Source organism: Brachypodium distachyon, chromosome 1, assembly GCF_000005505.3.
Source record: "Brachypodium distachyon strain Bd21 chromosome 1, Brachypodium_distachyon_v3.0, whole genome shotgun sequence".
In the NCBI taxonomy this organism is placed as follows: Eukaryota; Viridiplantae; Streptophyta; class Magnoliopsida; order Poales; family Poaceae; genus Brachypodium; species Brachypodium distachyon.
Genome location: NC_016131.3, coordinates 30516655 through 30543546, shown reverse-complemented (window position 1 = coordinate 30543546; position 26892 = coordinate 30516655). Strand labels below are relative to the sequence as shown.

At 48.4% G+C, this 26892-nt stretch overlaps 3 protein-coding genes across 11 annotated transcripts; 2 read left to right on the top strand and 1 right to left on the bottom strand.

Moving 5' to 3' along the window:
- Positions 1 to 105: 105 nt before the first annotated feature.
- LOC100830495 (pentatricopeptide repeat-containing protein At5g42310, chloroplastic) lies at positions 106 to 5356 on the bottom strand. 8 transcript variants are annotated; one of them, XM_014897835.2, is made up of 8 exons: positions 4117 to 5356; positions 1911 to 2063; positions 1729 to 1800; positions 1372 to 1474; positions 1194 to 1303; positions 752 to 864; positions 568 to 656; positions 106 to 480 (listed from the first exon to the last, which is right to left on the bottom strand). In XM_014897835.2, exons 1-5 carry the CDS (start codon positions 5257 to 5259, stop codon positions 1296 to 1298), a joined length of 1479 nt encoding a protein of 492 aa, XP_014753321.1. In that variant the 5' UTR covers positions 5260 to 5356; the 3' UTR covers positions 106 to 480; positions 568 to 656; positions 752 to 864; positions 1194 to 1295. The 8 variants fall into 8 exon arrangements, with proteins under 8 accessions (XP_014753321.1, XP_010227463.1, XP_024313350.1 ...); XM_010229161.3 differs by having other exon boundaries at positions 106 to 471; XM_024457582.1 differs by having other exon boundaries at positions 106 to 471; positions 752 to 858.
- A 4041-nt stretch (positions 5357 to 9397) lies between these two features.
- Positions 9398 to 11212, top strand: LOC100830188 (benzyl alcohol O-benzoyltransferase). Its single transcript, XM_003563496.4, has 2 exons — positions 9398 to 9950; positions 10035 to 11212. Exons 1-2 carry the CDS (start codon positions 9498 to 9500, stop codon positions 10941 to 10943), a joined length of 1362 nt encoding a protein of 453 aa, XP_003563544.1. The 5' UTR covers positions 9398 to 9497; the 3' UTR covers positions 10944 to 11212.
- A 13270-nt stretch (positions 11213 to 24482) lies between these two features.
- Positions 24483 to 26781, top strand: LOC100834369 (protein REVEILLE 5). 2 transcript variants are annotated; one of them, XM_024457358.1, is made up of 8 exons: positions 24483 to 24893; positions 25009 to 25066; positions 25166 to 25400; positions 25573 to 25654; positions 25777 to 25902; positions 26008 to 26129; positions 26262 to 26321; positions 26419 to 26781. In XM_024457358.1, exons 1-8 carry the CDS (start codon positions 24778 to 24780, stop codon positions 26439 to 26441), a joined length of 822 nt encoding a protein of 273 aa, XP_024313126.1. In that variant the 5' UTR covers positions 24483 to 24777; the 3' UTR covers positions 26442 to 26781. The 2 variants fall into 2 exon arrangements, with proteins under 2 accessions (XP_024313126.1, XP_010227459.1); XM_010229157.3 differs by having other exon boundaries at positions 24486 to 24893; positions 25565 to 25654.
- The last annotated feature ends 111 nt before the right edge of the window (positions 26782 to 26892 follow it).

Here is a 26892-nt window from a genome sequence, read left to right as displayed (position 1 = left end):
CTGATTCTCTGTTTTCTTATGTCAATCATGCCATGAACTTGACAACATGCAATCAAAAGATAATTCGGTCGGAGTCAGGCAAAATTGGGTGTGCGAATAATTTGGTAATCAAAAGAACAACTGACATAAGACTTGATGATTCAAAGGTTCACATGAACGGTGACACTTGACCTAAGTGATTGATCCTATTTTGAGTTTACAGTTTTCGCGGAGAATAGAAGGAATGTAAACCGTAAAAGCATGAGCAAGCAATTGAGAATGTGTTACGATAAGCTATCTAGCTGTTAGGTGAAACAGTGAAATACAAGTCATGCTTAGTACACCTAATATTTTGAACATAGAACTTCCAAACTCTTGATGTACTTCATCGTCTCCACAGACCACAATAGAATTCCTAACGATGTCTATTCGCGATCTGTCCTTACCCTGATGCCAGGAAGTCCTTTTAACTGTTTCCTTAGCACCATGAACCTGCATGCACTCCAGTACAAAGACAAGCGTACACCAGTTGATCCTATGTTGTGAAAATAAATAGTACTCAGGTCGGATGTTTGTTTGTTTGCATACCTGTGCTGGGGAGCCAGGAATCCAGGATTGCACAGGCAACGAACGAAATGATCATTTCAGCCTTCTGTCCAACCTCATAATTCCAGAGTCTAGCAATTAAGGAGCAATTGCTGACACTGTTACAGTCTTGTCTTTGCTTGTCCATTGTTTTTCTAAAATAGAGAAACTCCAATGGAGAAAATACCAGAAGGCTATTCTTGGGATTCCTTCGATTTTGCACATGCAATGTGCCGCAAACCGCATCATACAGACTCAAACTTTCTTTGTGCAAAGTGGCTGTAGTCAGATGTTCTGTCACTTGAAGAGGCCCAAAGTATCAACTACTGTGTTGAGCATAAACAAACCTTCAAATTTTAAAGCAAATGACAAAAGAACATTTACAGGAAACGTTGTCATATTTCATAGAAGTTGAACCCCTAAACTTACTATTTTAATAAAGGTCCGATTTTAGTTTCTTTTCATCAAATTCAGCGGTTAACATAAGCTAATAAAAAAAAACTGGTTGGAGCAACTTAATGCAAATAGACATCATACAGTGTTGTGAGAGTAGTAAAAATCAGATTGAACTGGAGAGGCATCTTAATTCTATATGCAAATTCCAAAGTAAATACAACCAGTTCACTTACTTTTGCTTTAAAAGATGCCCATGAAGCATGTGCAAACAAAATAGGGATCTTGAGTTATAGACATCGAAATATGGCCATTTTAGAATTGCGGGGGTTCCAGTTTCAATAACCTGCCAAAGCATGCATCAACCAGTACATTCTCGAAAAGTAAGAAGCATCATGTAAATAAAACACTTACATCCTCTCTGTTCCAGTGTAACAGAGGCATCATGCAACATTTCTCTAGCTTTCCTATCTGGGGTACATCCAGCACGCTCCATTTCATTATATACTTCTGAAACCTATTCACGAAATGTAGCAAAAGTATTTCAAGCTCGTCAAATTATCCAGGAACATAGGTTTCTCTAATTTTTCCATATATCAATGAGACAGACAATCTTAATTGGCACTGTCATGAAAAAACATCTTTTAACAGTTATATTCAGGAGCTTAAACAATAGCTTTTCACAATTTTTACTAGCAAGGTTTTGTGTTAACTGAATGCATACTACGTAAGCGACTAAAGAAAAAGGGAGTAGAAATACAGCAGGCACACCTTTTCAAACTTTTTTACTCTCATGAAACCTTTCATAAGTGTAGTGTAAGTCACAACATCTGGGCTCATGCCCTGAGGAAGAACAAGCAACAGTAAGAGATACTGCACAGAAAGTTAAATCATGGCACCCAAGCAAGAACCCACAAAAATAACAGAATTCTCATTCTGGATTAAGTACATACACTGTCCTTGATATGCTGGAATACAGCTACTGCCTCTAAATGCCTTCCAGCAGTACTAAAAGCATTGATTAATAAATTCAGCATAACGAGATTTGGCTCAATTCCTTCTGCCTCCATCAATTGAAGAACATTTACAGTTTGTTCACACAAGCCCTGGAAAGGGATAGCCATACGAATATGAGACACAAGCAGAAAGGATCAGAGTCAGATAGATGTTAATGTTTTTGAGACAAACTAAGCATCTTCACCAGGAGAAAGCAACTAATGTGACAATAATTGTACAGTAAGAAGCTATGCCAAAACTACTGACTCTTGGATAGTCCTGGCATCTTTGGTCACTTGAAGTGCTAAACAAGATGGGAAAGCATTTCATGTAAATCAGCTGACTTATGTTTCTTGGTAACACAAAACACATCGAATATAGTTGCTTGCTCTCGAGGTTACTTGTAATGGTCCTCTTATTTTTTCATACAACTTTGAAAATCGTAAAAGTGCTAGGGGACAGACATATATTGATGTTAACCAAACCAATTAAGCTTCTTCTGAAGGAGAAGACAAATAAATGCTTTGCACTAGTACGGAGTAGTATATTTGAAGATTCTTAGATCATTTGCAAACATAGGGTAGCAAGGAATGCCAAACTACTCTCTCGTGGAGAACTCCAGTGCATATAAGGTGCTAAACACAGACAGGGTGATTCAATGTTTTGGGCTGGGATCCTGCGCATTAAGGACCAGTTCCTAAGCTTATGTAAATTCCTAATTGGGCCCGGCAGGGACGCTCGTTTCTGGGAGGACTGGTGGTACGGGGACAAACCTTTTAAATTTCAATATCCAAATTTATATGAGATCTGCTTTAATAAAGGAATTTCGGTTGCTGATGTGGTGTCTTCTAAAGGGAAAAAGGTCTGTTTTCGCGGAACTCTTTGGGGTGATTTGTTTTTGGACTGGGGTAAAATTCTGAAGGCAATAGAGAAAGTGAAATTAACTGAAGCTAGGGATAGGATTTGGTGGATTCCTTCCCCTAAGGGGCAGTTTACTGTAAGCTCTTTCTACAGAAAATTAAAATGGCAGGAAGTTGATCTCCCAAAATATTTTTTGTGGAGAATTAATATTCCTCTGAAAATTAGGATCTTTTTGTCGCTGATTGCCCATAAGAGTATCCTTACTAAGGATGTTTTACTACACAGAGGATGGAAGGGGGATCCTAGATGCCAATTCTGTGGGGCAAATGAGACTATTGATCATTTGTTCCTACATTGCCCCCTTGCTCGTTTCCTGTGGAATGTGATTAAATGTGCTTTTGCGCTGCCGGTCTTACCTGACGCTGTCTTTGATATCTGGACAGAGTGGCTGCCCCTAATTAGTGGCAGGTCAAAAAACTTGGTGATGGTGGGGATAGCTGGGGTTTTTTGGGTATTATGGAACACTAGAAATAATGCCTGTTTCAAAAATATTAAACCTGCTTCTCCTTTTGGGGTTGTGAGATTATTATGCTTTTGGCTTAACCTGTGGTCGATTCTTCAGAAAAAGGAGGCAGATCGAAACCTCCTGCGGTGGGGAACTAGGCTGGTGGAGCAAGTTGCCAAAGAAGTCTTCGAAGTTGCTCGGGGATGGCATCCTCTACGTCAGCAAATTGCGCAATGAGAAGCAAAAAGTGGTGCTGGTTTTGAAGTTTGGTCCTGTGGTACCTAGATCTACTGAACTGAAGCTGATCTCAGGCCTTTGTTTTGGTGGTGGTGCATGATAGGGAAACTGATTCAGCTCTGTGAGCTCTCTTTTAGTTTACTGTAGCTTCTGGGAGATCCCTGTTTGTGCTGAGAACTGTAATCTGTCGTTTTTCTTTTCTCTCCTTTTTTTCAGACCTGAACCTGTAGTACATGCTGGTTTCTTATAGTAATAGAAAATAGGAGAGGGAAAACCTCTCTTTTTAAAAAAAAAAGAATATAAGGTGCTAAACCGCATGGGAAAACATAACTTCTTGCAAACCTAGCAAATGCTGATTTCAACAAATAACAGGAAAAGTTGGACTTCTGTAAATTACTTATGGATGGAATTATTCCAGATCTAGAACTGTGGTTCGATATTAATTGTTCAGGAAACTTAAACATCATAATTTTGACAAAATCTTAGGATCCACTAGAAGAAGTTAAGAACTAACATTCAGTTATGCAAAGTTGATTTCCTCCATGTTCAGTAGCACTAACCTGTTGAGCATAAGCATTTGCCAGGACACAGAAAATGCTAGGTGAAAGATGCAGTTCTTCAGCTTTAAGAGCAGCTACACACTCATGGGCATCACGGAAACGGCCATACTGCCCGTAAATGTCAACCAAAACTGCATACACAGCACCACTCTCCTTGAGCCCTCGATTTCTCATCTTATCAAACAGCTTCTTGAGCTCATCCCATTTGCCTTGCTCCCCCAACCTGCTGATGATGCTCATGAAGATCTTCGGGTCTGGGTACATCCCTTCCTCCTGCATTGCCGCAAAGAATCGCAGAGCACGTTTCATGTTGCCGACCCGACAGTGCCATCGAATCAAAGCATTCCACGTGGCAATATCAGGCTTAATCCCCTCTGCACGCATTTTCTCGAACAACCTGCGTGCATCCGCTAGCTGCCCATACTTGCCGAACGTATCGATCAATCCGTTGTAAATCTTAACATCGAGCTCCACCCCGAGCTCCTGCATCTCCATGATGAGGTCGGTAGCCTTCTTCCACATGCCATTGTCCCTGTAAAGCCGCACCAGCGTGCTGTACCCGGCGGTGTCGAGCTGAATCCCCCGGCGCTTCATCTCGCCGAGGACCCACCACGAATCCTCGAGGCGGCCGGCGCGGGCGTACGCGTCCAGCAGGAGCATGTACGTTCGCCGGTTCCGCGCGACGCCATCGTCGGCCATCTGAAGGAGGAGGCGGTCCGCTAGGCAGAGGTGCGCCCTGGCGAGGAGGCCTTCGAGGAGCGCGTTGTAGTGCGCAGCGTCCGGGCGGAGCCCAAGGTGGCGCATCTCCAGGAGGAGCGCCTCGGCCTCGAGCGTGCGGCCGGCGCGGGCAAGCGCCCGGATGAGGCGCGCGTAGGCGGCGGCGCTCGGGCGCATCCCGGCCGCTTCCATGTCCGCGAGGACGTGGAGCGAGTGCGCGAGGTCGGAGCTGGCGTGGGGCTGGATGTCGCGGTTGTAGGACTCCCACGGCCGCTCCTGGCGGTGGTGGTCCGCGGCGGTTGAGCAGCACGCGAAGGCGCCGGTGACGCCGCCACGGTGGAAACGGCGGCGGAAAGTCAGAAGCTTTAGGGGTGGAAGCTGGAGCGGCGGATGCAGATGGCGGCGACCGAGGTAGTAGGCGTCCATGGAGATTGGAACGCCCGCGCGCTCGCTCGCCCACTGGCCACTGCGGTCGGGAGCTGCGGCCTGTGGAGACGAATGGCTGAGAAACAGTAACTGGAATCCCCCGCCAGTGGTGAAGGCGTGAACCAGCACCAAATACGTAGAGCAGGGGACCCCGTAAACTGATCTGGTTGGCGTATTCAGTGTTTACAGGGGAGACGGAATGCAGGGGCCAAAGGGACACGTACATACGGCAGGCCGGCAGCTATCGGCAAATCATGAATCATCATCGGGTCATAGCCACGTCACCGATCCGTCACTCCCGTTTGCTTCTGTGAACACGTTTACGCGACAAAACAGACCTTGAGAAGAAAGAAATTTACAAAATAGACTCGACGCGAAATTATTTCACAGATATAACCCTTTTGTTCAATGCCTGACGCAAGGGCGCTATCCTCTGAAGCATAGCGTCTCTTCTTTAGGCATTATGCCCCTGCCAGCGTGGCCAAGCGGGGCTAGTCCAGGCCCCACACCCGTTCATGTAACGCCCTCCCCACAGACGCTATCCTTGAGGGCATAGCGTCCCTGACAGAGGCTCCATGCTCTTGTGCCTTAAAGCAACACTTCGGATTGGGAAAGGAGCTGAAAATTTGCCAAGTCCCTGCATAACGCCGTTGCCTGAGCGCTACAAAGCTTTGCGCCGTTGCTTGGGGTGCTATCCTAAGCAGGAAGTTAAAAGGCAACAACAGCAGCTCATTAACAAAGAACAACAGCCGCCGGCTCTGGTCCTCCATCTCCACGTCGCCCAGGATGATGCTACTGAGTGTTCAAGAAAACAAAAAGAAGAGACACGCATTCAGCTAGCCTGTAGCAACTCAATTAAACAGGGCTCTAGCTAGCTGTAGTACAAGTATAACAACAAAATGTATATATAGATATACGAAGATGCTCATCCTGGCCGGAGTACCTAGTAGTAGCTCATTGACACCGATGCATGCATATTTATGCAGCTATATATACGACGACAGATCTGACTGGACGGGCCGAAGTAAGGAGTAAGGACATGCAATATGTCATATGAGTATATACTATAAGTAGTTTGTTTGATTCTACTCAGATATAGTATCTGTATAGCAAAATGTTTCCAGTCTCTTCCTCTCTCGATCGACGGCCAGATTGAGCTACTATACCTACCTAGGAGTACTAAATTACCAGTAGCATCGACAGAGAAAAAATCGACTCAAAAAGAAGGTGAAAACAAGGCAACCTCCAGTCCTCCTCAACTAGTTACTAGCATAGGGGGCTGCAATTACTGGCTACTGCCTGACGTCGTCGGGGGCGATATATTCTAGTCGCGGTTGATGAAGGCGACCAAGGTGGGCCAGCTGAGCTTGCTGAGAAAGTAGACGTGGCCCTCGCCGGGGGTTTCATAGAGCTCAATTTGCCCTGGCCAGCCGCTGCTCCGGAGGGTGGAGTTGTAGGCGCGCTGGGCGCTGTCACGGGCTGAGGCGATCCTGCCCTGAACCAGCACACGCGCGGGAGCAGCCGAGGTGCTGCCAGGAGGGGGCCGGCATCACCAGCGGGTTCGCGTGCGGTTGGTCGATTAGGTACTTCCTCGCACAGATGGAGCTCCAGGTGCGCGCCGGCGACGTACTGGAGGTACGCTTAGGCTTAGCGCCTTTCAGAGGGGGCAGGCATAGCGCCCGACGGAAGGGTGCTACACGATAGCGGATGGGGGTCCAGTTTGGCCATGCTGGCAGGGGCATAACGCCCAAAGAAGAGACGCTATGCTTCAGACGATAGCGTCCTTGCGTCAGGTGCTAATCAAAAGGGTTATACCTGTGAAATAGTTTTGCGTAGAGTTCATTTTGTGAATTTCTTTCGCCTCGAGCTCTGTTTTGTCAAAATCGACTGTTTACGTTGAGAAGAGACGTGGAGCCTGACACGTCATTGCCATAGGAGCATCCAGAAACAAGGAAATTAGAATTTAAACGTGCAAATGATGAGGCGGGTGTTCAAATGGTCAAAGATCGAATCATATTACCACCAACCAGAACATTATTTGCTGGATTTTATATCCCGGCAAAGAAGACTCATGCTGCACAAGGCACGTCCGTGTATAGGATAAAAATGACCGATGACCAGCCCTACCTAGGTTTCTTTTATGGTGCAGAGCGCAAATCAATTGACCTGTATCTTTATTTTATTTTTTCCGGCGACCGGCCTCTACGTACAGCCGTACACATACTTGTTTTGTATTTCTGTACTAAACTAGCTCGCACATGCAAGTATAGTGTGGTTAATTAGTACTCCGTATATGATTCGGCGTCAGTTTAAGAAGGCCAATGTTTCAAAAAAAAGTTTAAGAAGGCCAATTAAACAAGATGGGCTGTTTAATTATCCTCAGCTTTCTTTGTCTCTGAATGATATTGTTGACTAGACTATGCAACAACCGTTATGCACGTACCTGCGTTTGCATGCCTAGTCCAGTCCAATCAATCAGATTATACAGAGGGCCAACCCTAGTCCCTAGCTAGTTCAGCGAGTATGATCGAGCAATCGTTCGATTATTCAATGCTAGTATAAAGTGCTAATAGGGACGAATCATGTTGGAGTATAATTAACACTTCTCCGGTTTGCGGTCAGTGTACATACGTACGTGCGTAGCAGGGAGGAGTTGGTGCAACCAAGTAACCAACCAACTTTCTGCTCCTAATCAAGTAATTTTGCATCCTATCACGGGAGATTAGCTCGCTAGAGACGGTGCACGATGCCCAAAACGGGTGAACAACAATGCATATCCAGAGGCCTCGGAGAGGTAAGTGCAATGGAAAGCGTTTTCGTTTGTTCTAATTTAAGCCATCATGTTTTTTTTTTCAAAATGGGGAGGAATCCCGGCCTCTGCATCAACTGATCACATAGCCAAATTTATTAGAAATTATTCAAAAGTCTTACAAATCACTTATCAGAAATCATGAACACAGCGAACTGAGCATAGTTCAGGTGGTTGGTTCCTTGTGGTGTAACCAGCCCACTCAGGTTCAAGTCTCCGACTCGACATGGTGCTCGCATTTCTCTGGATTTATTTCAGAACCTAACCGGCATTGTGGGAGTGACGTAACGCAGAAATCAGGTAAGCCCATAGTCAAATCCAATGGGTAACCCGGAAGATAACCTGCAAAATATGGGGAACTCTGACTCTATTAATAAAAACGATATCATTCGTACAATTCCAAATATCCTAACAGAAAGCAGAAACTCCCATCCGACCCCCATCCGAATATAAGCTTTTAAATTTTTCTCCACCCTGCTAAGCCAATTTCCAAACATATCAACAGTTGAATTTGGTGGAGGTAAATTAAAGACAATGCAAAATAATGTGCCACACAATAGTATTTCTAGGATTTGACACGGGCACGCTGGCGGGCTAATCGTTTAAGAACGCAAACCAAAGCTTCTTCCCGGGCCCCGTCATTTCCTTTTACACCTCCGGTCAAAAAAGCTTAAGCCCTGATTATAATCACACATCTGAATCCAGCCGAGCGACTTCACTTTCACTAGTCTCCGGCCAGGCAACCGGCCACACCAAACGCCACTCAAGAGGGGGCACACACACCACACACGCGCTGTAGCTAGGTGCGCGACCCCGAATCCAGAATCATCTTTTGCCGAATGGTGCCACAGTTAACCCGTCATTTTCCATGAGAAATTTTTTAAGGTTTCTCGGGAGACTTTGACCACGAGATCGTCACGAAAAGGGATATGAAGTAGGCAAGATGTGAACGGGGAAAGTGGCACATACGGAGACGGTCAGACGGACCACTGTGCCTTGCAAAGTGAGCACAGCCGAAAATAAAGAAACGAGCTCTCGTTGCCAAAAAGCAAAACAAAATCTAATGAATTAGTACCATCATTGCAGATTAGTCAGATGTCGTCGAGGTGCTTAATTATGACTTGCTTAATGTGTGTGTTGCGTCTTTGCTTATCCGAAATGGCCAAATCCACGTACCTGTGCCTGCCTCTGCCCACCACTGATCTCCAGCGATCCTAGTGCACCTACTGGCCGAATTCCGTTGGACTCGGACGGCCATGGCACATTGGCATTTGGCACCAACCCCACCAAACATCCATGCATTCCTGCCCTATAAATTGCGCCTAACTGAGCTCAGCACATTCCACGGCACCACACGTACACTTCCACATCTTACGTACAAATTCACCTGCTAGCTCTCCTTGAGTTCCATCGCTGCGCTAGCTATCCAATGGCGTCCTCACTCCTCCCGGCGTTCACGGTGCGGCGAGGCGAGCCGGTGCTGGTCTCCCCGTCGGCGCCGACGCCGCGGGAGACGAAGCCGCTGTCCGACATCGACGACGGCGAGGGCATGCGGTTCTACAGCTCCGGCATCCACCTGTACCGTGCCAACCCTGACAAGCGGGGCCAGGACCCGGCCGCCGTGATCCGGGAGGCGCTTGCTAAGGCGCTCGTCCTTTACTACCCGCTCGCCGGCCGCCTGAAGGAGGAGGCCGGCAGGAAGCTCGTGGTGGAGTGCGGCGCGCAGGGCGTCATGTTCGTGGAGGCCGAGGCCGACCTGACCGCCGCCGACTTCGGCGACGTGCAGAGCCCCCCCTTCCCTTGCTTCGAGCAGTTCATCCTCGAGAGCACCACCGTCGCCGGCGTCGAGCCCGTCATCGACCGCCCTCTGCTCTACATTCAGGTATATATACTCATGATAGATCGATGTGCACTGTCACGTCCCACCAACTTATTTCCCCCGTGTAACGAATTTTTTGGTGATCAGGTGACGAGGCTCAAGTGTGGGGGCTTCATCTTCGGGCAGCGGTTCTGCCACTGCGTGGTGGACGCGCCGGGGGGCATGCAGTTCGAGAAGGCGATCTGCGAGCTGGCGCGCGGGGCAGCCACGCCGTCAATCACCCCGTCCTGGGGCAGGGAGATGTTCATGGCACGCCAACAACAACAACCCTCCTACCCGCACCTGGAGTACAGCGAGCCGTCGGGCGGCGGGCCAGAGCCAGACCGGATGCTAACAACCCCCGCAAGCGACATGTCCCGCGTGCCCTTCTTCTTCGGGCCCAACGAGATCGCGGGGCTCCGGCAACGCGCGCCGCCGCACATGCGAGGCGCCACGTCCCGGTTCGAGCTCGTGGCCGCCTGCGTCTGGCTCTGCCGCACGGCGGCGCTCGGGTACGGCGCGGACGAGGAGGTCCGGCTCTCGTTCATCGTGAACGCCCGTGGCCGCAAGGACGTGCCGTTGCCCGAAGGGTTCTACGGGAACGCGTTCGCGTACTCCGTGGCGGCGGCCACGGCCGGCGAGCTGTGCGCTGGCGGGATGGGCTTCGCGCTGGAGCTGGTGAAGAAGGCCAAGTCTGCCGTGACTTACGATTACTTGTTGTCCGTGGCGGACCTGATGGTGAGCAGGGGCAGGCCGCTATTTGCCTTGACGAGGACGTACATAGTCTCGGATGTGAGCCATGCCGGGTTCAAGAGCGTGGATTTCGGGTGGGGCGAGCCTTTGTATGGTGGGCCGGCGAAAGGTGGGGAAGGCCCGCTTCCTGGCGTGACGAATTATTTCTCCAGGTCGAAGAATGGGAAGGGGGAGGAGGGCACCGTGGTGCCTGTATGTCTGCCCAAGGATGCCATGGAGAAGTTTCAGCTTGAGGTCCAGGGACTCACCGCCCAGCAGCTCTAGGCGCGCGCATGCATGAACGAACGTCCCAAACGCTATACCACATACTTATGTTCTCTCACGTCGTACGTGCCGGGCGTAATTCCATGGGTGCTATTCTGTTTTCTGATCACTGATTAAGTTTTTCTTTTGCTCGTTAAACTTATCTGTGTGTGTGGTTTGTACAAGTACGAACGGTATAGTGTACGCATGTTCTATATATCCGTGCAATTTGTATGCAATTGATATAACCGAATAAGATATGAAAGGTTGTGCGGCTGCATGAGTATCAATTTTGTGGAACGGGGAGCGAATCAGCAGCTACATAATGGAATGGTTTTCAAGGGCTAATGTATGATGGGATCTTCTTTTTTTTAACTTATTATGTTTGTTGGATGCACTTTTTTTAACCTTATATGGTGGGATCTTTATTATCCACAAAGTTACTATAAATATTCAACCAAGAAACAGTTAGGTCTAAGTCGACTGATAAACACTAGCACGGAACCTGCTATAGGACCACAGAGGTTAGTGACGAGTATTGGGCGCACCTCACTAATTAATGCTCAACATTAGTGGCGATCATTTCCCGTGAAAAGCTCGATCGCCACTGAAGGTTGGTTTGCCAAATATGGGAAATTTCTCTGCCAACTATTTGTGACGATCACAGGACATACTCGCCATTGATAACCGTCGTGTTTATATAATCACTACCCTGAAAAAAAAATGAAACTGCCTCATCCACTTCCCTGGAAGGGTTAGATCGCTTCGATGCTGAACTCTGTTTTTGTTTCGCTTTAGTGGAGCAGACACTTGGACATTTGATTCTGAAAAGTTAGAAAATTTTCAGCACGAGGAAGCCATGGCTCCACTCCCTGGTCCTTCCATGCGACTTTACTAAGGATAGGTACTAATTTAGCTTTTCCTCCGTCCTGTCAACAGGTCTGCGCTTTATTAGGTTAGTTAGGCACAATTTTGAATGAAGAGATCCTAACACCTAGCTTGCATAACCACAATTGTTTGCCAACTTCCTATGCATAAGCAACATGGTATTTTCTCCTAGTACTAGCTAGTACTCCGTACTACAACAGAAACAGACCCCCCACCAAATTCAGAAAAGGAAAACAGCGCCCGTACCAACTTGAGTGATGCTAAACGATTCTACTCCATTAGCCGTTTGTAGACTTTGACAACACACAGCTAGCTGACGATCAGAATATCAACAACTGAATTCGATTGAACTTAGCTAGTTAAATCAGCTGCTAAAAAGTTATACTCTATGCATCCCAATCAATTCAGAGTTCCGAACTTGGTTGACTCTATGCAAAGTTACACACATCACTCATTCAGTCATTCGGTGTTTGATTTAGACTCTGAATTGTGCCCTAAACAAGTGCTTTTGCAGAACAGTACTCTCTCCGTTCCTAAATATTGCGCTAAAACCACGACAAGTATTTACAAACACAGAGAGTAGTTGCGAATTCAGCAAGATTATATGTTTATTTAGTTGAGAAAGTTATATGTTTCAAATTTTTGTTTTGCGGGTATATACGTTTGAACTTTGAACACCGAAGAAAGGAAATCTCAAACTTTCTACGTGTACACAGGGGGATGAGATATGAACAAGATGCGGTTTGCCTGCTCCCACCATATGCTTCCACGATCCTATTTGTGCTTCCTTCATCTTCAATTGATAAAGATTGCTTGATGACTAGGCCTGGCTAACAAGTATGCTCGGTTCGTCAAGCTCGGTTCGTTAAGAGCTCGGATCGTTAAGACCGTTATCATTAACGATCTGAGACCATTGTTCGGCTCGGATCGTTAAGACCGTTATCGTTAACAATCTGAGACCATTGTTCGGCTCGGTTCGTTAAGAGCTCGCGAGCGCTCGTTAAAAGTTCGTCAAGATAAATAAATGGCATGCGGATCAAATTTTTTTTGGAATGACCTATTTGCTTGGGAGAAATTTTGACAGCAAACAAAATATATCAGAAACTGAATAGGGCTATAAAGATTGGAAATAGCACAATAAAAGAGAAATAACAACACAGATCAAGCAGCAAAATAAGTTCCGGTGGCAACTCACAAGTGATGTACGAGACGAGCTCGTTAACGAGCTTAAGGAGCGCTCGCCGACCTCAATCGTTAAGATCATTAAGCTTAACGATATGAAAAGAAAGTTTAGTTTGATTTTTTAGTTAACGAACCGAGCCCTTAATGGACCGAGTTAGCGAGCGTTTAATAATATTGTCGAACTTCGATATTTTCGTACAGGCTTATAACATTCAAATCCTAAAGACGAAGGATTCTTCGGCCTCTCCTTGCTCCACCGAGGCGCAGCGCAGTTCCTCATTATTCGGCAGGCCGCAGGGTTGCATGCACAGGGCCACAGTCAGCGACTAACGTTTTGCAACGTGACACGCGTGCATCCGTGGTGCATTGGCTGGCTGGATTTTTCTAGAGGTTGTGCGCTGGCATTTCCGACCGACGTTCCCGCAGCTTCTTTTCTCACCTTTTTACAGGGTAGGCCGCCAGAGATCAATTCCGACACGGTCGCTGGTCTACCCCGTTCCTGGCAGCTGTTGTTGGGGAGGTCGTTCTTGCAGGGTTCCCCTGGATCCGTCGCTGCGCGACGGGTGGAAGCGCGGGGAGGCGATGGGCTCTGTTCCTTCGCGGGTGAGGTCGCAGTCTCGCAGAGGAGACACCGGGCGACGACCTCCGGGCTCCGGCTATTGCCAGGTAGCTGTGACGCCCCCCAAGAGGATCTTGGCCCAAGGCCCGTGTCGGGCAGCACGACGACTGGGCGACGGCGACGGAGAGCGAGGTAGGCGATGGGAAGGCTGCGCCAACAATTTATCTGTTTCCATTTTGCCGATGGATCCGTTTTGCTTGCAATTGCAGGGGCGGCGAGGGCACGGAGGGACGCCGCTTCGCTGAGAAGCTGGGCGCCGTTAGCGGCTCTGACATGGGCTTGCTGCACTTCGGCAGTTCTGGCAGGAGCATGCATGCCCGTGTGCCGCTAGCCCGTTACCTGGTCGATGAGGACATTCGCCTCGGTGTGGACACCAACGGCACGATGTGTTCGTGCATCACCTACACTAATCCCTCTCCTTTTTCCTTGCTTAAGTAACTTGCTCCCAGCCACGCTTTGCAAAATTTTCCAATTTATCTCTTGGAGATGTGGAGTGGATTTGGTGCGACACAGGTTCTTGATTGGGATGTATAACCGCTGATATTGCGTGCTTGCAGTGTTGGTGCCTTTACAAAGGCTGATCTAGAGATTTGGGATTAATTCATCCAAGTTATTTCAGTTTCGTCTCTCTTATTGACAGGTTGAAGGTTGAAGATACATTGCATCATCCGTCCCTTATATTGCCAGTCTACCTTCTTCTTTTCTATTTCTAGCAATCTTGATCTTCGATCAATCTGATGCTTGATGGTCTCAAGATTGCAGGATTTTCTGAAAAAATGGTGAACGTATGTACCTTCCGAGTTAATAAAATGATGATTGCGTTTTTATCTGATCCCGAGAAGGCCTGTGAAATATTTGTGATTAATATTCAAAAAATATCATGTAGTGTAGAAGAAATATGTATTAATTTTTAGTTGTGTTACACAAAAAACAAAGGTTGTATACTAAGAAGAAAAAAAGATCAAGGTGTGCCATTTTGGCATGCGTGCATGTTGGCTGTGGACTTCGGAAGAAGAACAGAAAGAATTGTCACCTAATAACTTCGACGGTGCGGCGAAGCGTTCGTACACATCTAGTATAGTTGTATATAGTACATGGACAACAAGATGCTCAGGGCTACTAAAATCACAAGAGACCGACGCCGTGATTTCTAGATGAAATAAAAAATGCCATCATCACGTTCGTAAACAATTTGGCGTTTGTTCGGACAAGATACACATCATTTTTTGTTTATATGAACAGTGGAAGATCACGGCGAACTGTGTCACATAACATTATCAAATTTAAATACCAACTGAGCCCCTAAACCGGGCAATCAAGTATGGGGTGGGGGTGGGGGGTGCGGAGCCCCCCTCCCAGCCCCAGCCCCACAACCACCCAATTGAGCTTACGGTGGTTTTCACGCATGATCGGTATGCTGCATTAAATCTAGTGAACTTACAAAGTATTGACCCTCCAAATATAGCATTAGCATGTTCATTTACAATAGAAAAGGCTCTCTCTAGCTTTCCTACCCAGCTTTCCTATCCTGTGAAGTGGGATGGCAGGACTGCATCCGCTCCCACTCTAGCTTCTCGTGTCACTCCGATCCATAATAAGTGTCTGAGGTTTAGCTCTGGTGAAGAGCGGCCAATCAGTGCAAGGTCAGCTTGATTAAGCCTGTAATGCACCAGCCAATCTCCCGATGCTATGTCATGTATCATAAGATCAAAATTATCATGTTGTTGATCATGCAAATTTATAGGTAGGGGTCTAGCGTCAGTTTAGGATGTCTATGCATGACCCTTCCTTTCTGAAAATTTATTCCTTTGATCAGATAGTGTATTCTCCTTGTGCAATTGGGGTGGTGTTGTCATGATCATAAACTGTTCTCTCTTCAATATCGGGAAAATTGACCTCCGTGTTGACAAAATTTTCAACAATATGTATTTTTCTATAAATAGGATATTTGTGATGGCACAGAAAATGTGAAGTTCAAAGTACCTTGAGAAGTTTGGCCTACACAAGAAAAGCAAAAAATAATAAATAGACATAAGCATAATGTGTAAAACATGAATTAAATCCACAAGTTTGCCCCGAACACTTCAGCTTACCATCATATAGTTCTCCCAAAGTGTGAAACAGGTTTAGTGCGGATTAGACAAGTTACAAAGCAAGACTGGAGTTTCATACATACTGATCCAATCAGTTGTACGTGATTTTAGCTGTTGGTTATTGATGTTACACTGGAATCTATGAACGATATGATGCACTAATTTCCATCAGATACATATATTGTGAAGAAGGAAAAGAGGCAAAGTGATGCGCATGCCATCACAATTCACAGATAATTCCCCGCAAAAGAACAATTCACATATTATTACAATAAAAAAGGAATGAAAACATGCTCTCTCTTTTTAAATGCAAGAAGGGAAAACACTACAGTGACGCTACGGCGCGGAGTTTATGTGAAAGCCGGCACCATGTCTTGATCTCTTCCAATAAACTCTTCCTAGCTATTTTATCTGAAGTACCATATCTCGTTTCGTGACAAAGATGATCTCGGCAGCTTACCGTCCCTCGTACCCAACCCTGTCAGATATTAGCTCCTAAAACTGGACAAATTGCTGAAAAAAAAGGTTACTTTCAAGCTGACTTGGCACAGATTTTAGAGCACATCGCCGCTGCAATCGTGCGCGTACGGTACACAGCTAGAATACAGCGTTGCCATTGAGCTCGCATAAACGAACAGAATTGAAACTGTGACGGATTTTTTCGTCAAAAGAATAATGTGAGCAAACAAGAGGGGACGGGAGTCCATGGGCCTGATGTTGGATTCGGTGGCGCTCCACACGGATGGCACCGCTAAACTGGGCCTGTTGAAGGCCCTTAAGTCGGCCCGTTGACTTTCACAGTCTGCCTTTGCACGGCGGCAACTGAAAATATGTTTGGAGTTGTGCATGCAGGTTTGAAGTAAACCAGGAACTATAATAGAGAAATCAATGGTGATCAATCAATTTTGTAGTTTTGACGCATGGGATAGCCAGTGATGTGTCACATATATAGATGATTGAACTCAGAAATGGATCAGGTTACTGAAGATTAATTGCAGAAACAATCGAACAAGTCGCTGCACAAACTAAGCAGCAATGACCTGCACTCTATCTAACTAGATCAAGAACATCACAGAGCATCAATATTGTTCTAGTACATGGAATCTCCAAGTTGATCTACAAACCGAAACTCTGATCTACATAGCAACTCAAAGGGATCATCAGGTTACAGAAGATTGCAGAAACAAGCTGAGCAGCAGTTAATGTTCGATCCGCAGCACTCTATCTAACTGATCAAAGTGAGCATCAATTCCTGCAAGGATCGACGGAATTCCAGAGGAAGAGGATCGAGACGAACAGAGCAGAACCGTAAGAGACTATATATCTACTCGATCACTGGTGATGAATCGAACTCTGGGCAGCGGCGAACTGAAGGATAAGAGCACGCTGCATGAGCCACACCTCATCCTGCGCCTTGCGCAGCTCCTCCTGGGTGCGGCGCAGGAGCTGCAGGGCGGCGGGTCCCCAGGCGACCCAGACGAGGGACAGCGGCTCCCTGTCCTGGAGCATGAAGAGGATCTTCATGGCCGCGAGCGCACGCGACCAGGCCGAGTGCAGCCACCGCAGCGCCATGGTCGTGTGGACGACGGCGGTGGTGCGGTGGATTTGCTACCCGTGCCACTGCGGCGCCTCCCCGATGTGCGGCGCGCAGAGTGAGAAGACGCTGTTGCACGCCATGTGGATGTTGTCGGCACGCTTCATCCGGTCATGCCTAGCGATTCCGTACAAGTGGTCTAGTCTTCTTTCGCTTCGATGAGTAGCTTTGTTTGGTGTGCTCATCTTATAACACCAAACGTACCCGTTCTGGATCAATGTTTAGCACCGACTCCGATTTGGCCGAATTGTCCGTCCTAATGAGGGACCATGCCTAGCGAGTCCATACAAGTGGTCTATTCTTGTTTTGCTTCAATGAGTTGTTTTGTTTGGTGTGCGGCGAGCCCGATCCGGGCCGTGGCTGGCATTGCGGCGGCCACGGCTTGCTCGGAGCCCGTGTCCTGGCCCAAGACGTTCAGGTCCAAGTAGTGCGTGCGGGCTGCGAGGAGCTTCACGCGGGCGCCGTCCATGGGGCCGACTGCTGCTTCCTCCGCCATGCGGTAGCAGATGGCAAGGCTGTGGACCGCCGCCGCCCTCGCCGTCCTCCGCCACGCCTCCTCCATTGCCGCTAGCTTTACGGGTGTCCGGCTTGTGATTCTAGTAAACAGAGAGAGAGAGACTATTTGTAGGCGCGGTTGTAGCGGTATATTTTTAATTACCCTCGTTTCTTCTTCTTCTTCTACTAGGCCGGCGAGGTAGTTCCAGGCTGGAGACGGCAGGGCAGCGGGGGTAAACATTCCGTTACGGGAGTGGGGTCCACCGCAGGGCCGGCCCCACGTGTCAGTGAACCTCGCGGCGTCGTGCAGGATCACCTCACTTGCAGGCTCCAGGCTACCTATTTCTTTCCGCTTCGTTCTTTCGTTCGTTCTTTCTTTCTTTCTTTCTTTCTTTCTGAGAGAAACACAGAGAAAGACAAGAGAGAGATGCATCAGCCGACTGAGCAATGGAGGTCGGTGTTCCAGGGCGAGGTGCTGCGGGCGCTAGACGACTGCCTCGACGCCCGGAGACACATCACCGACGCGAACCGCGACCAGGCGGAGGTACTGGGACCCTACGCCGACGCCGACGCCGACAAGCTGCGCTCGGCGGCGGAGAACATCGCCAAGGCATCGCGGTGCCTCTCCGCGTCCATGGCCCACATGGGGGCGGCCGAGTTCCTGGCGCTGCGGGGCTGCGGGCGGATCCCGACGGAGCCGGTGGCCAGCGCCAAGCTCCTCCACGACGGCGACGACGTGCGCCTCGCCCTGGCCAAGCTCCAGTCCGCCAGGGAGCACGGCCGGGACGCGCTCACCAGGCTGCGCGAGTGCGGCGGCCACGTGCAGGGCGTCGCCTTCATGCTCGGCGGCCTCCCCGGTGCCCCGTTTCCTGCCCCGCACGCCCGCGCCTCCATTGAATCCGAGATCAGCGCCGTCGCCAGGGAGCTCTGCTACGCGCATGACAGGACGGTGAGTATGACCGCGCTTGTTATCTTCGCCACCAAGCCTGTCGCCCGCATCCAGTGACCTACAGCTGCAGCAGCAGCTTAATCCTTCGATTCTACGTTTCCCGTTGTTGGCGAGGTCTCTCTCTTGATTTCATTGTACAAGCGCTCGCTCGCTACTGCTTCCTTGACCCCGTCCCGTAGATGACTAGTGACATGCGTGGTCCGTCCAATTCCAACTCCATATATCCTCTGTTGTTCCTCTTGTTTCTTGCAAGGATTGCTTTAGATGCTAACGCAGTACCGATCAATTCGTGGATGTTTGCTGTTAATTGCCTGGAGTTAATACATGTATGAACGATGTGATGCAACCCATTAAGATGCATGTTAGCAGTGTGGTTGATCCTTGGAATTGAAGTGGATGACTAGGTTTTTTTTTAATTCTCAACATATATAAATTCGGATGTTGACAAAGCTTAACATGTTCATGCATGATCAGTTTGCATCATCATTTTAATTTTTGAATCATTTTTGTAAATAAAGAGGGGGATAATATGACTTGCCCAATTTTGAAGTTGGAAAACATCTCCAATGGTTTGCTGCCTTTTTTTGGTGTTCAAAAATATTATACTAGGAATTTATTCAAGTGTAAGGTTAGGCTTTGATCATAATCGGGGTTATTTTAAGTAAAACTCGTGACGTGAAGAATTTCAATTTGGATGACGCATACCCTTTTCCTCACTTGTTATATTGGTCTTGGAGCAAATCCTAATCGAATCTCCAAGTTAATCAGCGGCCAGAAGCCTCCAGGCAACGGCCAACTCAATTGATAACGGCATGCTGTATCAGAGCCGTACGTTCGCGATCCAGCTCGCCATCCAACATACATACTCCTACTGTATTTCGTCGTTACGGTCAAGTTACTTTTTCTTCTCTTTTCACCGTGAAGGACCGAATCCTGCTCGTACATGGGCACCTGGGAACCCAGGCCGGCTCTGGCTCTGGTTCCGACTCCGCCCGGTTAATCTAATCTAATCCGCGTCTCTCCGGGCCATATATCTACCAACAACATAGTATCCCGCTCGCTCGCCAACAACGTAAACCCAATCCTTTTTAGAGTTTCTAGTTTCCATGCAACACGTACAAGGACTCGATGACGTGCTCAAGACGGTGGACGACGACGGCGGCGGAGTCTGTCCCATATGCTACGAGGCCGCCGCGACGTCCGCTTGGAAGGAGACTCCGTGCGGACACAGGTTCCACGGACACTGCGTGGAGAAGTGGCTCATCGAGGCAAACCAGACTTGCCCCATTTGCGGGCGCCGCCTGATTATTATGCCGCCGCCGCCGCCTGTCATCACTGCTGAAACAGAATATGTTCCCATTAGCAATCCTTTTGGGACCATGTCCGCTGAGATGGATAGGGTTTTACCGGATCTGAATACCTACATTCATACGGAGACTCTAGATCTATGGGTAACCACGAGATACTCCCTCCGTCCAAATATACAAGGTCAATACCCATTTTCCAGGTCGAATTTTGACCCACGACCAGGGAAATAAAATTTATGTACATAAAAGTTACGCTATTAATAAAAGCTGAAAAGTTTGGCATTAAATTCCTCGTGGAGCTTGTACATATATTGGAAACATAGGGAGACCCTGCATGCTAAGAATTTCCTGTTTTTCTATAGGGCCTTGTCTATATATAATAAATTGTGCTATATTTGTTGCCAATGCAAGTCTTACTGTTTCGATGGATCTATTATTTATTTATTTTACTTTTTTTTCGAAAACCCTCGGCCTCTGTGCACATTCGTAATTTTGTTGATTTATTTAGCAAGACTTACAAGAGCAAGATTTATTTAGCCCCCCCATTCCTAGTTGACAATAGCGGACCGGACCGACGGTCTTACCGGAAAAAAATCGGAACCGAAGCCTCTGTCGGTCAACTGGGTAAAGGAGCGGGCAGGTTTCAAACCCAAAATGTGACTATGATAGTCCGCACGCACTAAAAACAAGGAACTGGTCTTACTTGACTATGTAAATTCTTTATTTCAATACTAAAATAATTTATATTTCTTCATTCTCGGCTTAGCTATTGAACTGATGAACCAATCAACAGACAGCCTCACCGGTCCGGTTTTCTAAACTAGGATACCGTGATGATTACAAGGCCAGTCGGGTCGTGCCGAGGACGGGATGTTCGAGAAGAAGGGGACCGATTACTCGGGCAGAGAAAGAGAAACAAGTGAATAGTATTTTTCTCGAGAATTTCTACCCCTCAAATGAGAGGGGGTTCTCTCGCATTTGTAGGCTGTGAATGGCTCCAGAGTGAAGTTACAAAATTGTCATTAGGCAATTTATGATTTTGTCACCGAGCGTCCCAAGCGGCCCGGAGAAGGATTGTCTTCTCCCTATGTGTGCTTTGCAATTTGTAGCTTTGCAATGTTATTAGGAATCGGTAGATTTTCACAAGTTAACAGAAATGTGTGCGTTCATAAAAATTAAAAAAAAACATCAACAACTTCTCCAGTTCCGTTCATGGACGGGACATTGTCCATGGAACTGCTGCCTGCCTGCGCAATGCCGACATAGACGTATGACGGTGGTGATATTTTAATTACCCTCGCCATTCTTGTACCGCGCGCGAGGCGAGTAGTTCCGTCCGGAGACGGTAGAGAGGTAAACATTCTGTTACGGACGTGGGGTCCACTGCAGTGCCGGTCCCACCTGTCAATGACGTTCGCGGCATCGTGCAGAATCACCTCGCTCTCGTGGCACGGGACACGACGCACAGGTCGTTATACACCCAGTCCCACTGAACCTGCGGTCCCACGAGCGTCTGACCACCTGTCAACGAAGATGAAACTTCAAGCCAGGCTCTCCTGCGCGGTGGGGCCCAATCGGCAACTTGCTTATAAAGGAACAAAACGGCTGCGCCGAGACGGCAAGCCAGAACCCAAACACCTCCCAGGCACAGATGGCGGCGGCGCTGCCATGGAAGGAGCTCTTCCATAAGAGGATACAAGACGCCGACGTCGAAATCGACTTCGTCCGCCAATCGCTCGCCCGCTCGCTGTGTACGCTCTGCTTCCGCATCAGCGCCGACGACCAAGGGCGCTCCCTCGAGGCAGCGGAGGCGCTGTTGGCGTCGGCGTCCGGAGCGCTGGTGGCCTTTGGCGTGGCGGAGCTTCTAGCCATCCGGCACCTCGGGTCGGCGGACGAGGAGGAGCAGCTCCTTCGGAGCAGGATGCGCACGGCCAGAGCTCGCGCCGGGGCTGCGTATGGCGCCGTTCTCAAGTCCGGCAGCCACCTAGGGGCCGCCTACCGTTTCCTCCGTGAGCTTCACATCGCGGACGTCGACGACTTGGTGGAGGCGGAACGCCTCGGGGCATTCCGGGCCGCGAGAGCAGCCCTGTTCGAGGCAATCGAGATCGCCGAGGACGTCCAAGCTCCGCTCGTTCACCGCGTCTATCTGCCGACGTACGAGCTGAGCACGGGGCCGGCGCCGAGGCCGGTTCGCCTCCTGGAGCCTCGTCGCGCGATCCGTGCCGGGCACACTGCTTCACGTCGTCCTCGCGGGCAACGGCGCCGCCCAGGCCATGGACGGGCTCCGCCGCAATATAGGGCACTGTCGGCGGCAGTGGGCCTCCGGCGACCGCAGCCGCTTCACCGACCGTGAAGATCACGCCAACGAAGACTCCTCCTAGGACGACGAGGAGGAACCCATTTTCTATCGGGTGTTCTTGAGGCTTCGCCGGGCTCAAGACACCATCTCTGCTCTCCGCAGCCATCATCCAGAGGCGAGCCATCTATTCCATATCTGTGCCCCGCATCTCGGTATCTCTGCCGTCGATCTGAGGACGTGGGAGGGGAGACGGGCCGAACCTTCTCGTCATGCCCACAGGAGTTTGGATATCATCTGGTCAGTTGCCTGCTGTCTGGACTATGTATATACCGGTGTAGACAAGTGGGGAATCCGCCAATCCCTCCGCGATGATGCAGCAAAACTGATCCAAGTGATGGAAACAGAGACCGCCCAGGCCGCCCAGGAAGTGAGGATGATGCATAACCATGTGTGTCACCAGTTCTTCCAAACCTGGATCCTGATCCAGACCACCGCGCGCCCAGCTGAGCGCTGAGCGCGATTGCTTCCTTTTGCATGGTGAGCCACAGGTTCCTCTGGCTCCTCTGTTGTTTCTTGCAAGGATGCTCCAGTTGTAGATGGATAAGGCTGCAGCGATTGATTCGTAAATGCTTTGCTGTTGCTTGGTCTGATATCCCAGTAGTGTTAATTGATCTGATATTCCGAACGATGTGAATGTGATGCAACAATTCAATCCGATTTGTGCTTTGGTTTGTTGTTCTAACTGTCAACAAGTTACCGATGAATTTCATCAATGCTGCTGGGTCTTGTAAAGGATCAGTGTTTTTTGTTGGAGCTGCTGGTAATTTGATTTGGTTGATTACTTGATATATCATGGGTGCGTCTTGATTAATCTGTTGCAACTTGGAATCTATTTTTTGCATTGTGTTGGCCCTTTTGCACAGGCCATTTCTTGATTTCCACCTTAATTGGTCCTGAGCGCCTCCTCACCGTTTTAGGCCGTGCCGCTTCTGCTGGACCACAGGACCCTCGACGTGTTGCAGTTCTCGTATAAAATTGTATTCATACGTTATTATATGCAAAAAGAGAAAAGAAAAGTACATGTGTTTTATGATCCATTGTTCCACCATTGTACCCTTTTATTTATTGGAAACAATTATTTCTCAGTCCACAATTATAGTCATCCAACGAATTTTTCTTTCATCATTTCTACTTCCATAAATGTCGTAACCATCTCAAGTGATTGAACCAGACAATTGTTAACGTCGTTGATAGTTATTTTTCAATTGTTTTTAGCAATAAAAAAATTGTTATTATAAGGGATTGTCTATTTCTCAGTCTCGACTTAGAAATAACAAAACCGTTTTTAAATATGAGGTCCAGTGAGCATGTTCGGGAGCCAAATTTCATCAAGACGTGTGCATGCATGGAGAGTCCATTTTTTCAGTGCGTGTTTTAATTATTAAAACTTGGTCAGAGATAATCTGGGTTATCTATTTTCATGAAACCGGCCAATATATCATCCGTTAACTTAAACATCATTAATTGAGTTTAATTCATTCCGTGGAAGGAAGGAAGGAACCAAGAATCCTTTGCATGGTTCATGGATGCGGTTTGTTTTTTGTTGCACCCTACACAAGACCCAATGTCGTCCTTGTTCAATTCATTAATTTGTTTCAAGAGAAGGACTGGAGGCGTACGTGTCCTAAATCTGGTCCAGGCCGCGCACGCACGAAACTCACGAGGAACACATGCGCTAGCTACTGATTCGCAGCAAAGGGAAAGAAATACTCGGCGCTAGCTATTGATCCAAGTCGGCAACGTGTAAGACGTGCTGTGCTATTCCATCTTAGTAGCTTGTCTGATCATGAGGACACACGTACAGATTAACACACGTGCAAATATTCCACTTCAGGTCCTGGCGTGGCGCCAAGACTTGCCTTTTGGGCGACAAGCTAGGCAAACAGCCAAGCTCAGCTGTATCCCGGCCGGACGCGACACCTCGTACCTAAACGCTTGTCGGACGTACGCGTGGATAAGACAAAGGAAGCGGTGACGCGTGATACAAGAGCAGTCGAAATCGACTGAACATCAAAAGAGATGGAGAAATAGCTACTAGACTTGCCCCAAACGGAAAGAATACCAGGGATAAGCATGCCCGCGCCTTTGGTTGGACACGAGGCCCGGCCTCGCGTACGCCATGTAGATGCCACATCCATGCAACTGCCAACTGTGCGTACGCGCTAACTCGTCTCGCCTAATTCTTTAGGCCAGCTCGAGATCGAGTTCAATTCGTTCCAGCCCTGCCCTGCCATCGCCGACGATCATCCTTCCTTCCTTAACGTACTAGACCGCAGATGGCCGGACTCTAACTCTATCCTTACGCCTAGTATATATACGTGTTGGTGTTCCTCGGGAACGAACAATTTATCAACGAGCAGCACAAGAACATGGAGCAGACGCCACCGGGCGCGGGGAAGAAGGCGCGGAAGCCGTACACCATCACCAGGCCCAGGGAGCGATGGAGCCCCGACGAGCACGAACGATTCCTCGACGCCATGCTCAGGTAACTCACCTCGCTGCCTCTGCCTGCATTGCTCTGCTCTGAAGAAGAAGCAGCCTGAATCTTGCTAAATTCAGTTCTGGTTTGCGCTGTTTGTAATTGTTCCTTCCTGCTGCAGGTTCGGCCGCGACTGGAAGAAGATCGAGGAGCACGTCCGCACCAAGACCACCGTACAGGTACTACTGACTCTGAGCAAACCATGCTTACAAGTCACAAGGAATGCATGCATGGAAAGAGGGTTGTAGAATTCTGATGCAATGTTAACTTGTGGACAGATACGAAGCCATGCGCAGAAGTACTTCCTCAAGGTGCAGAAGCTCGGCCTCGCCGCCGGGCTGCCACCGCACCACCCGATTCGCAGCCTCGGAGTGGCGCAGAGCACGGCGGCCGGGAGCGGCGCGGTTCCAAGTCCGATGATGGTGCTGCACGGGCAGCCGCAGGAGTGCCCACCCGGCGTCCTTGTTCAGAGTTCCATCGGGTGGAGCTGCCCCGGCCTTCTTCCATCCAATGGCAAGCGACTCTGCCTCATCCGGCCCTCTGAGACTAGCTAGCGTTCTAATGTCCTGACCAATGTTCAACTCCAAATCGCAACCATGAGCCTTTTCTGATTATACGTGCTTACGATTACTAGTGATTTTAACATGACAGGCTCTTGTTCTGAATGTTGTTTTCAGAAATGCAGAGTTCGAACTGGGAAGGCACTTCAGGCCCTTCTTCAGCCTGGGTGAGCCACGGAGGAAACCAGCCGGAACCAACACACCCAGGTACTGTAATGCTCTTGTCATCCAAATCCCACTTCTACTCACGCACAGGCAGAGCTGCATTCGGAACACCAGCGGCAATATTAACTCCACTTTTTTCTTCTTCTTTCTCTGTATCAATTCAGGCGGCAGTTCTTCATCATCATCCATGGGAGCGCCGCCGGGCTGCGGCAACACGAGCATGGGTTGGGTCGGCACCAGCAGCGCGAGCGATGCCGAGGAAGACACCATTCCACTCCCGCTGTCGCCAGGTGACAAGTTCATAAATCCTGTAGCAGAAGCCCAGGTTATATTATATGCTGAAACAACTCAACTGAACGCTGAATGGTGCTTTTGCTTGCTTGGTGTTCTTGCAGACGATATGCATTTCGCGCAGGTGTACCGGTTCGTGGGCGACGTGTTCGACCCGGCCACGCCGTGCCAGATCGAGGCCCACCTGCAGAGACTCAAGGACATGGACGCCATCACAGTCAAGACGGTAAGTCGCTAAGTTCTCTTTCGCCATGATCATTGGAATCATCAAGTTTGTTTCCCCCTGCTCTGCTTTCCAACTTACAATTTAATGGATTGATTGAATTCTGAATCGAAGTCCTTTTTTTACATGGTGCAGATCTTGCTGGTGCTGAGAAACCTGGAGGCCAACCTGACGGCGCCCCAGTTCGAGCCCATCGTAAGTAGCCGCCCTCTGAATTCTCTGTAAATTACAATACAGTGGAAGTAATTGTGGTTAAGTACCTGCATGTTTTTGTTGTCTGAATTTTGGACAGAGGAGGTTGCTGTCGAGGTATGACCCGGGGCGCCAGTTATAGAGCATACGAGAATGCAGCCTGAGAATTGAGAAAGGAAACCATACTCCAAGTGTGCCTGCCGCTGCAGGACTGAGAACAAGTACTGATTGGGAAGTTGGAATGAACAAATACAGATATATATGTAGTTGAATGGAAAAATTTATTCAAAACAAATACAGATTCTTTTGAAGAGCTAGATACGAAATGAGGATTGTTTGTAGGGAGTTTGTGTTTCAGAGTTGAGACTGTCTAGCAGTAGTACTGTATCCTTTTTGGTGGAGTTGTAACATGTGCCGGAAATGTCTGTTTACAGTGGAATGGGTGGAAGTTATTCTCTGGAGATTACAATGCAGGCCAGGAATCCATATGCATGGAAAATGCTTTGTTTCTGTTGGTGCAGAGAAAAGCATTTGTGAAACAAAATCCGCCGGCACAGACATCGTCGGGCTTGGG